The sequence below is a fragment of the Carcharhinus amblyrhynchos genome, chromosome 13, assembly GCF_965287045.1.
Source record: "Carcharhinus amblyrhynchos chromosome 13, sCarAmb.v2.hapA, whole genome shotgun sequence".
Taxonomy (NCBI): domain Eukaryota; kingdom Metazoa; phylum Chordata; class Chondrichthyes; order Carcharhiniformes; family Carcharhinidae; genus Carcharhinus; species Carcharhinus amblyrhynchos.
The window spans coordinates 26,040,406-26,056,005 of record NC_137336.1 but is presented as its reverse complement, the minus strand read 5'-3'; the positions used below and the strand labels follow the sequence as shown (position 1 = coordinate 26,056,005).

The 15,600-nt window shown below is 41.7% G+C and overlaps 1 protein-coding gene across 4 annotated transcripts in view; it reads right to left on the bottom strand.

The window, feature by feature from the left end:
* The window catches only part of fnip1 (folliculin interacting protein 1), a 104,856-nt gene that overhangs the window by 72,143 nt on the left and 17,113 nt on the right, over nt 1–15,600 (bottom strand). The window contains exon 1 of one of the 4 annotated variants that reach the window (XM_080201417.1): nt 13,427–13,494. The exons of 2 other annotated variants lie outside the window; for them this stretch is intronic. In XM_080201417.1, the coding sequence (XP_080057543.1) occupies nt 13,427–13,446 (20 nt within the window). In that variant the 5' untranslated portion in view covers nt 13,447–13,494. Of the gene's footprint in view, nt 1–3,422; nt 3,807–13,426; nt 13,495–15,600 lie in introns of those variants that run through there. One more of the 4 variants, XM_080201418.1, reaches the window with a different exon arrangement.

Genomic DNA, 15,600 nt, shown 5'->3' with positions numbered 1-15,600 from the left:
CTAGCATTTCAGTGATAATCTCTGTGCTATGTACGAACCATTGAGGAACTGCAGTAACAGTTAGTATAGGCCCAGGAAGGCAAAAGGAGAAAACAACATTTCAAAAGAGTGAATTTGGGGTGTAGCGCCCTGAACAAGCTTGTTCCACAATTACTGAGTGCAACCATAATTAGGGAGAGATGGTGGCATAGTGACAATATCACTGGAGTAGTAATCCAAAGGCTCAGGAAACGTGCTCTGGGGATACGAGTTCAAATCTCACCGTGGCAACTGGTGGATTTTAAATTCAATTAATAAATCTGGAATATATAGCTAGAGTCAGTGATGGCTATCATCCATTGTTGTAAAAACCCACCTGGTTCACTACAGCCCTTTAATCATAGAATCCCTACAATGTGGAGGGACGCCATTCGGCCCATCAAGTCTACACTGACCACAATCCCACCTCGGCCCTATTCCCGGGTCCCTGGCGAGGCAACGGTGCTAACCACTGTGCCACCTCTTTAAGGAAGGAGATCTGCCATCCTTACCCGACCTGGCCTACATGTGATGCTAGTGCAATGCACTCTTAACTGACAATCGTGGATGGGTAGCAAATGCTGATCTTGCTCATGACACCCACATCTCATGAAAAAAATAGAGAGAATATACAATTGTGTGGAGCATTTTAAAACATTGCAGAGATGTGATAAAAGTGTTTATTAAAATGTGTATTTCTAGCAGAACCAAGCAAATCTTTTTAGGAATATACTTATCAACTACGGATTGAAACAGATGCAGGGGGTTACATGTTCAGGAAAGCTGAAGGGAATAAGCAAGCATATTGTATTAAATGAATTCAGTCGATGCTGGCATTGCACAAAGCTCAAGATTCATGCAGCACAGAACACTACTTTTATCGTTAGCATTTATAGCCTTTCCTGCCCACTCATATACTTCATCCCTTACAAAAGTTGCTTGCATTTTTCCATTCAGAACCAACTGCAACATCCTACTGCTTCTTAAAGATTAAAATTGGGGACTGTGTGGTAGGGAGGATTCAGACAGCTTGTTTCTCATCTCCCACTATTCTAGAGCCGATGCTGATATAAATCTAAGAGCAATTGGAAGACGCTTTCCCCATCATCCTGCTGCAAGTCTCCAATGAGTTTGGACAATGCAATAGATTGTGCTGTTCATCTGAATACACTGATATAATGCAAAACAAAACGGTTGGCCAAAAGGCGCCATTAAGATGGCTGGTACAGGAAGGAGGAAGACATCACACTGAAAGAGACTCTCTTTTTAGACTGGGGTAGAACGGAGGTATTTTTAACTGCTTTCACATTACAGCACTGCGTCCTGACATAGTCTTACAATACCAATTTTGGATTATGAGTAGTTTCAACATAGGCAGGAATCACCAGCTCATACATGGCACACTTCAGCTATCAGTAGGTTAAAAATTCTCTCTCAACTAGCATGCCACACTGGGCATGTTAGAGAGGTAAAATATCTCACTTTATTTGTGCTACTCTGCCTATAGTGGCACCAAATTCAGTTTGGTAACAACTTTAGGGTATACTGCAACAAAACAAGACATAATTTGCCGTTCTTTGACTACATGATGGATGGTATGATAGACGTGACGTCAAGGTGCCCTAGCAAAACTCAGTCAATAGGAATCAAGGGGAGAGCTCTCCACTGGCAGGAATCATACCCGGCACAAAGGAAGCTGGTTATGGTGATTGGAGGACAATTGTCTCAGCTCCAGGACATCACTGCAGGTGCTCCTCAATCCCAACTGCTTCATCTGCTTCATCAATACCCTTCCTTCCATCATAAGGTCAGAAGTGGAGATGTTTGCAGATGACCACACAATGTTCAGCATGGTTTATGAGCCCTCAGATGCTGACGCAGCTCCTGTCCACGTGCAGCAAGATCTGGACAATATTCAGACTTGAGCTGGCAAGTAACATTCACACCACCCAAGTCCCAGGCAACAACCATCTTGAACTAGGGTAGATCTAACCATCACCCCTTGACATTACCATTGCTGAATCCCTCGCTATCAACATTCAGGGGGTTACCATTGACCCAAAACTGAACTGGACCAGCAATATAAATACTGTGGCTACCAGAACAGGTCAAAGGCTAGGAAAGCTTGCAGAGAATCACTCACCTCCAGTCCCCACAAAACCTGCCCACCATCAGCAAAGGCAAATGTCAGGAGTATAATGGAATAATCTCCATTTGCCTGGATGAGTGCAGCTCCAACAACACTCAAGCAGCTTGACACTATCCTGGAGAAAATAATCTGCTTGATTGCTACTCCGTCTAGTAATATTCAGTCCCTCCACCACCAAACAATGGCAGCCATGTGTATGATCTACAAGATGCACTACGGGAACTGCTGTCCCTAGATAGCATCTTCATGACCATCACCACCTGGAAGGATGAGCAGCACATGTCTGGGAAGTCCATCATTTGGCAGTTTCCCTCCAAGTCACTCACCATCCTTCACTGTCGCTGGATCAAAATATGGGAATTTCCTCCCTAACAGTACTGTGGGCATACCTACACCTCAGGGACTGCAGTGGTTCAAGGCAGCAGCTCATCACCACCTTTTCAAGGGCAACAGGGGATGGGCAATGAGTGCTGGTCTGGCCAGCATTCCATAAAAGTGGCTCATGCTGGATCCAAAGGTGGAAACAAAATCTATTTCTCAGTATTGATATCCTTCATTTTGATAAGTCTAAAGATACATGTGAAATATTTCCATTCCAGTAGCACCAGATGAGATCCAGCAAACCAAATACTATCACAACCACCATTTTGTACAGAAACTTCAAATAAATGGCATCAAATCTACAAGCCAGTTTAGAAAATTTAAAATATATCTTGTGAGAATTAGCTCATGGTGAAAGCAGAAAGGCAGTGTTTGCTATGCACAACTCCCTGAACCATTAATCCTCTTAGGACCCTTTTCCAAAAGAGTTGATAGCTTCTCATCAACCTGGCACGAGATATACCTATTTTGCCTTAGATGCAAACTCTTCCCCTCCCCGCCAACCCCCTCAAAATCTACATTATGCAAACCTGACAACAAATCTCCTGAGAACTAGAAGCATTTCCCATTTACTTACAGCTCATACAGGTTAAAACACAATTTCAGTAAATGGAGTGTATACAGCAATATCTTTTACTGCTGTTTATTCAGCTTAAAGTGTCAATCTGATTTCCCTTTCCAAGAAGGGAGGATTTCAAAGAGATATTTTCAAAAGTGTAGACTCAGCACAACTGAAGCTTTCATCAACAATTTTGGCTCCAACAAGAAAATTTTTTTTTAAAAACAAATTACTCGAGAAGCTCTAGCAAACCAAGGAGAAAATATTTGACACAGAAGTTCTGAATTAATTATTTTATTTGAAAACATAAATTACCTGGGTGACATCGTCCTGTTGGTAACCCCGGCGAATCCACAGAAAGGTTTCTTTGCTAGCTAACCCTTCCTAATAATAGCTCTGTATTAGGCTCATCCTGAAGCACAAGGCTGTCAGGTGACACAGACACAGATATGAACAGCACCCTGTCAAAGGTAATTCCATGTTCAAACACTAACTGCACAGGAGCTTATAACTGTTCACATTCTCGGAGACTGGTTACAGCAGATGTCATTTAGTTCAAATCCCTTTAATTCAAAAGCATTGCTCGTTTGCTGAATAGAACTCCTCATAAATGTAGCTTACGGCAGTGGACTCTAGTTCCCAAACGGTCAGGCAGTGCCGAGTTATTAGCAGCAGTAAAGAGCACCTCCCCCACCTCTCTCCTCTTTTCCTTCTCTCCCCAGCACATTCCTTGATGCATCAGGATGCCTTCAATCTACAGCAGTGATAGGCAGCTTCTATTGACTGAAAGAAAACGGGCACGAAAAGCAATCATGTGACTCGACTCAGTGTACCACCTGGGTCTACACAGAAGCCTGCCAACCAATCTCTGCATTAGCAAACTCCCCAGAGCCTGTACTCTTCCAATCAAACCCTCCACTTTCCATCATTTCACTCAGTAACAAAAACCTTGTACATTCACCCAGCTGAACACAACGGCACTTGTTCAATGTCCTTTGTCTAACACAATACAATAAATAAGAAGCAGATTACCAAACAATCCTATGCCATACTGGCTGGTACTGAGTTTTTTCTCCTTTCACAACAAATATAAAAACAAAATAAACATCAATTTAAACTAATATTTCAAGATAATACTTTCCTGTTTTGTCAAATTAATTATTAAGCAGACATTTGTATGATTTTAGTGGCAAGCTTTTCAGCACATAATTTGCTTAATATTTATTTGAGTGAGTAAAAAAACAGAAGTTTTCTTTCGCTGGTTAAAGTTCTCCTCCTTCCTACAGACAACTCCACTAAATGGCCCAAGTTGTCCTCTCCAAACTGGCAGCATGATTAAAAAATGAGGAGACTGACACAAAATATACTCGCAGTTAAAATGCACAGCACGTTTAAAAAGACACAGGGAAAAATGCACTCCATAGTCCATAACAGAACAAATTAGGTCATCATGATTTTTGCAGCAGAATTCTTTAATTACGTAATCTAGGTTAAAGAAGTCATGCTGCACAAGCAGGTTCAGATGTTGGAGTGCCTGATCTCCAATGACATTCGAGCAAATGAAGTGTAGCCACAATGGTCACAACACAATTGATGGCACAGGAGTGCTGACATGGAGTCAGTGTCAGTGTGTGTATACTGTTTCCTGTTGACTTACAACTAGAGTGGTGTCGTACGACTTCATGCCGGATCCCTCAGTCACTTCAGCACTTCTCTTTCAAGTGCACAGACAACCTGAAGGTGCTTTAATCATTTACATTAGGATGGTTTATGATGCATTTGCTCTCTTAACAGCAAACCCTTGCAATTACTGTTGTAAAGCATCCTAACATGTTTCATGGGAGCATTAGGAAAAGGTCGACAGCCATTTACACGATATTAAGACAAATGACTAAAAAAAAAATCTGTCAAAGGAGGTAGCTTTAATAGATTGTCTTAAAGGAGGAGAAGTCCACCAAGGGATTAAGTAAACCCAAATTATACAACTGTTTAATGTGGTCTTTAAGGGTGAGTTAATTGCTATATTTTTGCTTCTAACCTTAAAAATTGTTCTGCAGTGAAACAAGGAGAAGTTGTTGCGCAGCACCAAAAAAATTAGATGACAATTTCTCTATCTTCACTCTAAAAACTGCATTAGCAGACTTCTAAAGTGCCTCCTTTCTCTGTGTAGTGTGTAGATTACAGGTAAGTAATATAAAAGCATGTGACCTTCATTGGAGGTTTAAAACAATGAGTCATCTACCTAGCCCAAAAATTATAATTACTGTGGCTTCTCCCTTCTTTCCTACTGAGGTAAGTGTCAGTTGTTGTGCCAGGCCCCACATCTCCTATACAAGGATTATAGGCAGCCTGTAACTTATGTTGCTTTTGAGTGGCCACTAAGAAGAAAGTTCAACAATCTGGTGCACATCATCCATTTCAACTCTGGCTTCCCATCCAGAAAGAAGACATTGCATTGAGTCAAACAAGTTACTACTACATTGGGAAATATGGGCTTCAACCTCTTAACCCAGCAGTTTGCTCATTGCTTCAATATTTCACACAAATATATGTGAATTTGTCTCCAATGAAGAGCCCACACTTTATAACTTCTGGAGATGCTGTTAGAATTCTGCTATTGCCATTGAGTGGAGTTGGAGAAATGGAACTCGCTATTTTGTGGTGCTATGCAACAGCCTGCACTCTATTTTACCACTGATAAAATATCCCCACATTTACCATCACGTCTGGCCAGTTCCATTAGTCATTGCTCAAGCAGAGAATGAAAAAGCAACACTGACTACAGAAAACCTCTACTCTTTTGCAAACACCAACGTCAGCCTTTCTCCTGTCCTCTCAAGATAAGACAATTCATTTCAACCTAAGATTTCTGAATTGTTTTCCTGTTGAAAGAATCAAAATGCTGAAAGCATTTTTGTGCGAGGGTCTAGATCTCAATTTACAGATGGACAGTGAATGAAGTAATTTATCAAAGCCATCAGACCAGATATTTGTTTTTAAAGTACTACACACTTGTTATTTTTGGTTATAAAAGTGCACAAAATGATTGGCTAATGCATACGCTGATTTAACAAATATTTAAAAAAACTGAAATCTACTTGGAAAGTTTTGCAATACGTTTTAATTAATTTGCATTTGCTGAAATTTATGTTAGGTTGCAGTGAGATGCCTGCTGCAAAGAAAGCTTTTTGCAAAGTGCATTCCAAACAGCATTGTAATTAAGGTGTGTTGTGTCTATCCACCTCATGTGACTCAACTCATGTGATGTGACTCAATGTCACAAGATAGAAACCAGCTGTGGGTAAAAAACAAGGATACAAGTCCTGAACTTTTGACCAAGATAAAGGTGTACATGTTTACAGCCCGGGTGAGGTCTTCTTTCATTTTCTGTGGACTGCCTTTCAACATGATACAACACCACAAGGGTTAAAAATCAGTCAAATAGAATATCTTTGCAAAACGTTTTAAATATTCTCTGCTAAGGTACATATTCATTCTTTAACTCAAAAAGTAATGAATTATCACCTTGGGAAGTTGAATGGACGTCAAGAACTAATGTATACAAATTATTTTATGGCACAGCACACCATCTATTTATTCACTTTACTCTGACCACCTCCTATTTAAAAGATAATAGAGGAGTGAAGAAGCCAGTGGTGAGGGAGTGGGAAGTGGGAAGTACTTAACATTGGGAGTGTTCACCTGTGGATGTTGCAAAGGCATTGATCTGGTTGGCAGGTGGACAAACTGCCACCGAGTACTACATATTATAGAAATAAAGTACACACACCCACACACTGTACTCATGGTGTTAGCAGTAATGCTTTGAACAGTTTCCTACCCTTGCTGTGCTATGCCTGTACTCTGCCTCAAGGTAAAAATACCTTATTGAAACATTAGCCACGAACAGAGTTGCGCACCTTTGAGATCTCATATTCAAAGAGATACGGGGCTGCCATTGAAACTTGCAAAGCAGCAACCACGAAAGAGGATGTATTTAAAAACAAATACATTTTTATTTTAAAACACTTGAATTTAGTTGTTGAAAAGTGGCTTCTGTGAAATAACATTTTTTCCATAATGGCAACAGTCTCCTTTTCGTTCAAAGATTCACACGTCTTTTGCATCTCAAAGTCATTTGATTTTAATCCATACTGCCTGCATAACTATTGGTTTTATTTATTAACTCCCGTGTTGTAATTTTTCTTCTTATTACCTCCACCATAAAAGTTAGACACGGAATCACTAAAGTACAAGCACGGGTTGTGTAAAACCTAACATGCAACGCAATTTATTGCAGAAGGTAAGGGGGCATAGAGTTGGGGGTAGGGTGTTAGCGTGGATAGAGGATTGGTTGTCAAATAGGAGGCAGAGAGTGGGGGTTAATGGGTGCTATTCGGATTGGCGGTTGGTGACTAGTGGAGTGCCCCAGGGGTCGGTGCTGGGGCCTCAGCTATTTACCATTTATATAGACGATCTGGAGGAGGGAACCGAGTGTAGGGTGTCGAAATTTGCTGATGACGCCAAGATTGGTGGAACAGCAAATTGCGCGGAGGGTGTGGAGAGTCTGCAGAAGGATCTAGATAGGCTGGGCGAATGGGCCAGGAACTGGCAAATGGAATTTAATGTTGGCAAGTGCGAGGTGGTCCACTTTGGTAGGAATAATGGTAGGAAGGACTATTACTTATGTGGCAAAAAACTGCAGCAGGCGACGGTGCAGAGGGACCTCAGGGTCCTTGTGCATGAGTGGCAAAAACCCATCCTGCAGGTGCAGCAGGTGGTCAGGAAGGCTAATGGGATGCTGGCCTTCATAGCGAGGGGGATTGAATATAAAAGTAGGGAGGTCTTGCTGTGGCTGTATAGGGCATTGGTGAGGCCGCAGCTGGAGTACTGTGTGCAGTTTTGGTCACCGTACTTACGCAAGGATATTTTGGCCTTGGAGGGAGTGCAGAGGAGATTTACTAGGCTGATGCCGGAGTTGAGGGGGTTGAGCTATGAGGAGAGGCTGAATAAACTAGGCTTGTACTCGTTAGAGTTTAGAAGAATGAGGGGAGATCTCATTGAGACATATAAGATGATGAATGGGGTGGATAGGATAGAGGTAGAGAGACTCTTCCCGCTCTGAATGGACAGTAGGACTAGGGGGCACAGCCTCAAGATAAAGGGGGGGCGGTTTAGAACAGAGTTGAGGAGGAACTTCTTCACTCAAAGGGTGGTGAATCTCTGGAATTCTCTGCCCGTTGAGGTGGTGGAGGCTGCCTCGCTAAATATTTTTAAGACGCGGGTTGATGGGTTTTTGATAAGAGAGGGGATTAAGGGTTATGGGGAGAGGGCGGGAATGTGGAACTGAGCCACGACAGATCAGCCATGATCTTATTGAATGGCGGGGCAGGCTCGAAGGGCTAGATGGCCTACTCCTGCTCCTACTTCTTATGTTCTTATGCAATACGAATTATTTTTGAGCTTTTTTTCCCCTATATTCCATTTTCTTTCCCCTTACAAAAAGGCCCAAACAACTCCGTAATCAGCCACATGGTGCCAACAGGCCACAAAAATACATGGCCAGTGCAGATGGACGTGCAGAGGCTACCTACAGTTTCACTGTCATTACAGGGTTGTGGATCAGTTAAACAAAACCTACTGATCAATTTAAATAATCCAAATGACAAAATCTCATTTTTGACGTAATCAAACTGGATTTGAACAACTGGATCACGAGCTGCCAGAAACGTAGTACAGTTCGAGTGGCAACTCCCCCACATCTAACATGGAAGCGAGGAAGTGGTTGAGCAAAATAACAACCCCACAAGTATTGCGGCACACCGTTTTCTTCAACTCCATTTAAGTGTTGGCTCAAATCGCTTGATGCTACAGCTTTGTGGATACGAATCACTAAATATTCCCATTGAGAAGCAGACAGCAATGATTTGGATTTTGCTCCAATATAATGAGTCTCTTCACCCACACCAACAATGTGAGCGAGTACACATTAGTACCGCAGCAAAATTATTTTTATTCACACCAGACTGACTTGAGACACTTGTGGGTGGAATTTAATGCCTTTCACTGGCAAATTCAGTGGTGGTGAGGCATTTAATCAGATGGGAGAGGTCCTTGCCACCTTCCTGCTCCTGCCCCAATTAAATCGAACTAATGCCCACTGAAGGGTCACATGGCAGGTAACACCATGCTGGAAGTCCGTAAAGCTGCACTCCTGGATAGGGTCCCTCAGTCCTAACCTCGCATTGGGAAGGGGGAGGACCACTGAGAACAAACCCCCTACCCTTACTGCCAATCACCCTCCAACCACTAACATGCACCTGTGCCTGGGCTCATCAGGCAGTGTAATATCAGCAGTACTCACCACCTCCCCAGTGGCATTGCCAAGCAACGAAGAGCTGCCAGTCTCTAACTGGCAGGCAGCTCTAGGGAGACAAGACTTCACTTGCAGGGTCCTTTATCCTTGGGAAGGAATGCCACTGCCCAGTATACGCCTGATTGGCACTTTGGCAGGCTTTTCTGAACGAGGCAACCCGGGCTGTCATCGGCTCTCCGCCACGTTCCCTCCATTAAATATCACCTTGTCTATTCAATTGCTTTAAAAAAAAAGTAACAGCATGGGTTTAAGAAGTCTCCATTAGCTCCATGACCTGCCAGCTTGGAGACACTTTCAGAAGAGACTTATTATACTGGTGCAAAATCCAAGATTCATACCAGCATACCCTGTATTAGATTACCTATGGAGGCCTTGAAGTTACACTGGGCAAATGATGCACATAATGCTAAGAATGAACACCAATGTACAGGGACATTTTTATTTGCTATTTTGAAAGAGACACAAAGTCTTTTTAGCTGAGGTAAGTTAAGGCTGTAAAAATAATGGATAGAAGGTATTTCACATGAAGGCAGCCATTTTCACAAAACCTAAACAAGAGCAGTTTCGTTGAAAGATTGGCGATATGTAACCAATGTTAAATAATTAATAAATGCTTGAGTTTGATGTGAATGAAATAGAAGGTAGAATTTGCACTACTGGAAATTCAGAGTTACATCCAGAGTCTCATTCAAGGAAGATATTGTCACTCTGCCAATATCCTGAAACTCCTTACCAAACAGTACCTTTACCACATAAACTGCAGCTTCTGCAGAAACTGGAGCTATGAAACGAATGTCAAATTTGCCAGCAACACCCAGGTCCCAAGGAATGATAGAAAAACATCTAAGACAGTGCATCTTTAAGCCCATGAAGGAGTTAAGAGACCTGTCCTAAATTATTTGTTTGAATTATTTGTTTTTAATTTTTGATTTCAACAAATAATACACTAGAAATTAAATACGAAGAAAAAAGGCACACCTCAGTGTTAGTAAACTACTGGTAACTTGCACCATGGAATTTTTTGTGGTATAGTATTGACAATACATTGTTAATTCAATTGCATGACTGTGATCACATAGCACAAATATAATGGCATAAAATCGGAACTGTAAACATTACAATGTTCCGGATCAACATCACAGCTCTAATCTAATCTTGACTTTATGGTGGGAACACAGGCTAGTTTCACTCTTGTGTTTTATGGTACCACGTGAAATCCTCAAGGAAATTCAGCCCAGGAATCCATAATTCCAATGTCAACAGAAAAAAGGCAACATTGAGATAATAATCACAATAAAACAGAATATTGTGGTGTGCTGAGAACTTCTGCAGCAATGAAAAATAGAGTTATTGAATTCCTACAGTGCAGAAGGAGGCCATTTGGCCTATCGAGCCTGCATTGACCACAATCCCACCCAGGCCCTATCCCCACAACCCCGTGCATCTACCCTTGCCAGTCCCCTTGACAGAAAAGGGGCAATATTAGCATGGCCAATCCACACAACCCGCACATCTTTTGACTGTGGGAGGAAACCAGAGCACCTGAAGGAAACCCATGCAGACATGGGGAGAATGTGCAAACTCCAGATAAACAGTAACCCAAGCCAGGAATCAAACCCAGTTCTTTGGCACTGTGAGGCAGCAGTGCTAACCACTGTGCCACCCTGTAGCCCAAATGTTCATGGCACTATAGTACATTCCACATTTCCAATTAATTCTAATTATAGTGGCTGTTCAGATTACTCTGTGAAGTAGAACTGATGCAAGAGAACAAATAATATTCTTTTCTTTTATCTTTAAAGGGAACATAGGCACTGGCAGGAATGCAGTAATTGCGTCCACAAAGAAATATCAAGTATGAGCTTAATATTTACATTTCCCCAATATGGGAGAGACTTGGTGGTTACCTGATGTCAAAGTTGGAGTGAAGGATATTAGAACTGATGTCATTGGACGAAATATACAAGATTGATATAACATTGTTGCTTCAGCGTAGACATTCTCTGTGTATGATTTAATTACTCCAGTTTTCACCAAAGATGGACCCCAAGATGTAATGTTGAAAAACTTGCTTCAGTGCAATTAAGATAATTCATTGGAAGGCATTTGAAACAAACAAACTAATGTGATCAGTGTGTGTCATCAATAATCCCAAAAAAGATATGGATGTGTCACAAAGAACTGGCAAGATACAAGACTAGCAAAACCATGGTAACAGTTATCACTCCTGGTATCCTATGGTGTAACAAACATTCAGGATCGGCTAGAAATGAAAATGAATACCCAAGAGATCCTGTCTATTTCCCTTTTGTATTAGTGCCTGGTCATCCCTCTGATAACATTTCCATTCAGATAAAGGGATACAATGGGATATAGCTGAATGGGCTTACTTTGCATTAAGCTGATCTTTCTCCACACCCTAGCTATGACTGTCACATTACATTCTGCAGTCTCTCGTTTCCTTCTCTATGAACGGTATGCTTTGTCTGTATAGCGTGCAGGAAACAATACTTTTCACTATGTTAATACATGTGACAATAATAATCAAATCAAAGCTCATTTGATAATGCGAGTATTGCTGAAATTTAATCAAAGCTTTCTGTTTTGTACTGAAGAGTGCAAGGAGGAAAACTTTGACAAAATCTATTTTTTTCATCAATACTCAGAAGTTTAGTTAATTTCACATTTTGGCAATCTTGAATGTCACAAATGTTTCAGTTACATAAATCTAAAACCCATCACCACAAATTTTGAGGTCAATTAATGGGTACTTATTCTTAAACATTGGAAAATTTGCAATTAATTTGAATTTTGACTTTCTTCAAACTGAGACGGGGGAAAGAGAGAGACAGAAAGAGAAAGAGAGAGAGAGAGGTAGAGTGGAGAGAGATGAGAGAGAGAGAAAGAAAGAAAGAGAGAAAGAGAGAGAGACCCAACTTTTCACTGGATCTCAATTTCAGAGGCACAAAAAATGAAGATCTTGTTTAACTAACTTTTTGATACGACTGGATGCACAACTGCTGAAAATAGTTGCCTATAACTCAAAACAGATGCACAGAATTTAAAAAAAAAGTCAATTGATATTACGACCCAAGGACAACAGCAAGTAAACAAGTGTTTCAATCGGGTTAGTGCCACAAACCTGTAATGCACAAGTCATTGGCTGCATCAATTTCCTGGTAGTTACTACTGTAAGAAGTCTCACAGCACCAGGCTAAAGTCCAACAGGTTTATTTGGTAGCAAAAGCCACTAGCTTTCAGAGTGCTATTCCTTTGTCAGTTAAGTGGGAGTTCTGTTCACAAACAGGGCATATAAAGACAAACTCAATTTACAAAATAATGGTTGGAATGCAAGTACTTAAGCACCTGTGCTTAACCCTCTCTCCAATCACATTGTCTGTACCTTTAAGACTTGATTACCTGTAAAGGCTCGCATTCCAACCATTATTTTGTAAATTGAGTTTTTGTGTTTTTATATGCCCTGTTTGTAAACAGAACTCCCACTTACCTGACAAAGGACCAGCGCTCTGAAAGCGAGTGGCTTTTGCAACTAAATAAATCTGTTGGACTTTAACCTGGTGCTGAGAGACTTCTTACTATGCTTACCCAGTCCAACGCCAGCATCTCCACATCATGAGTTACTACTGACCAGAACTGTAACTGGGCCAAGCATATAAATACTATGGCTACAAGAGTAGGTCAGACACAGGGAATTCTGCAGAGAGTAACTCACCTCGACTCCCCAAAGCCTGTCCACCATCTAGGAGGCACAATTTGGAGTGTGATGGAATCAGTACAGCTTCATCTCGAGAAACGTGACAGCATCCAGAGAAAGCAGCCCACTTGACTGGTACCCTACTTACCGTGGACATTCACCACCACTACAACCAGCACAAAGTGGCATCAATGCACATTATCTAAAAGATGCATTGCAAAAACTTACCAAGCATCCTGTGGCAGCATCTTTCACAACCTGTACCTAGAAGGACAAGGGCAGCAGATGCAGAACGCCACCACTTGCAGGATCACACACCAGCCTGACTTGAAGCGATAATCGCCATTCCTTCAGAGTCACCAGGCCAACAACTTAGAACTCCCTTCCCTGACAAGCCTGTGGGTGCACCTACATCAGAAGAACCACAGCAGTTCAAACAGGTAGATCAATACCACCCGCACAAAGATATGCCAACGATGCTCACATCTGATGAAAGAGTAAAAGAAGAGTTGACGGGAGAGAAACAAAGTGGGAACAGTGGCTTCTTCCCCAAGTCTAGGTATGCGGAGACTAACGGCACTGCCCAGTCAAACATCAAATCTAGTGCAAGTGGTTTGTGGAATGGGTGCACAGAAATGAGGTATGGAAACACAACCCATTTCCTTCCCCTTTACTGAATTTTGAAATGCCATATACCTTCAAGATCTAATCAACTGCAATGCTTGCTCTCGAAAATGATTAGCATTGAAACTACATGTCCAAAATGTTTCAGCAGCTCTTTCCTGCGAAACCAGGATAATGCCTAGGTTTTCTCAGCAGCATGGTCCCTTCACCTGACACCTTTACGTCCAAGAGTTGAACATGTGGTCTGACATCAAGCCGCCATACCTTATGCCTCCCAATTATCGAATTATGACTCTCACCCCCATCCTCCCAGCCCTGTCCTGATTTTCTTCTCTCCCCACTGAGAATATCCCAGTTTCTTCACCGAACGCTCAGCAGGGTAATAAAAGTCTGTATATTTTTAGTCAGTAAGCAAATTTAGTTATCCTGTAGAGGGATACAAAATGTTTAGGAATTGTTTTCCCTCTAAGACAGATCAATCACACAAGGTTGCACAGGACAAAGGGACTGATTAAGGGGAAAAACAGAGTACGAAAGTAAGCTTGTGCAGAATGTAAAACTGACTGTAAAATGTCCTATAGGTTTGCGAAGAGAAAAAGATTGAAGACAAATGTAGGTCCCTTACAGGGGAATTTATAACGAGGGACAAAGAAACGTCTGACCAACTAAATACATACTTTGGCTCTGTCTTCACAAAGGAGGTCGCAAATAACATATCAGAAATGTTGCGGAACACAGAATTGAGAGAGAGGGAGAAACTGAAGGAAATCTGTAGAATCCCTACAGTGCAGGAGGCCAATTGGTGCATCAAGTCTGCACCAACAATAATCTTGCCCAGCCCCTATCCCTATAGCCCCACGTATTTACCTTGCTAGTCCCCTTGACACTAAGTGGCAATTTAGCATGGCCAATCAACCTGACCTGTATTAGTAGAGAAATGGTGTTGGGGAAATTGGGATTGAAGGCTGATAAATTCCCAGGACCTGATAATGTACACCAAAGAGTATTTATGGAAGTGGCCCTAGAAAAAGTGGATATATTGGTGTTCATCTTCTCAGTTTCTATAGATTCTGGAACAGTTCCTATAGATTGGAAGGTAGCTAATGTAACCCCACTATTTAAAAAGGGAGGTAGAGTGAGAAAAAGGGAACGATAGTCCAGTCAGCCTGATGCCAGCAGTGGAGAAAACATTCAAGTCCAAGATTTAAAAGCAGAGCACTTAGAGAACAGTGGATCGGAACAAGTCAGCATGGATTTACAAAAGCGAAATCACACTTGACAAATCTACTGGAACTCTTCAAGGGTGTAACTGGTGAAGTTGACTAGGGGGAGCCAGTGGATGTGTTATATTTGGATTTTCAGCAAGGTCCCACAGGAGATTAGTGTGTAAAATTGAAGTACATGGGGATTGTAGGTAGTGTGCTGAGATGGATAGAAAACTTCTTGCTATGGAGCTCACAGAAACATATAAAATTCCAAAGGACTAGTCTAAATAGATGCAAGAAGGATTATATTTCTGATGTTGGGGTGCCCAGATCCAGGCTTCATTCTCAACCATTAAGGACTGAGATGAGGGAAAACTTCCTTATCCAGAGAGTGGTGAGGCTGTGGAATTCTCTACCAAAGAAAGCAGCTGAGACTAAAACATTGTATTTTTCAAGAAAGAGTTAGATATAGCTCTTGGGTCTGAGGGGATCAAAAGATATGGGGGGAAAAGCTGGAACAGGTTACTGTGTTGGATGATCAGCTGTGATCATAATGAATGGTGGAGCAGGCTC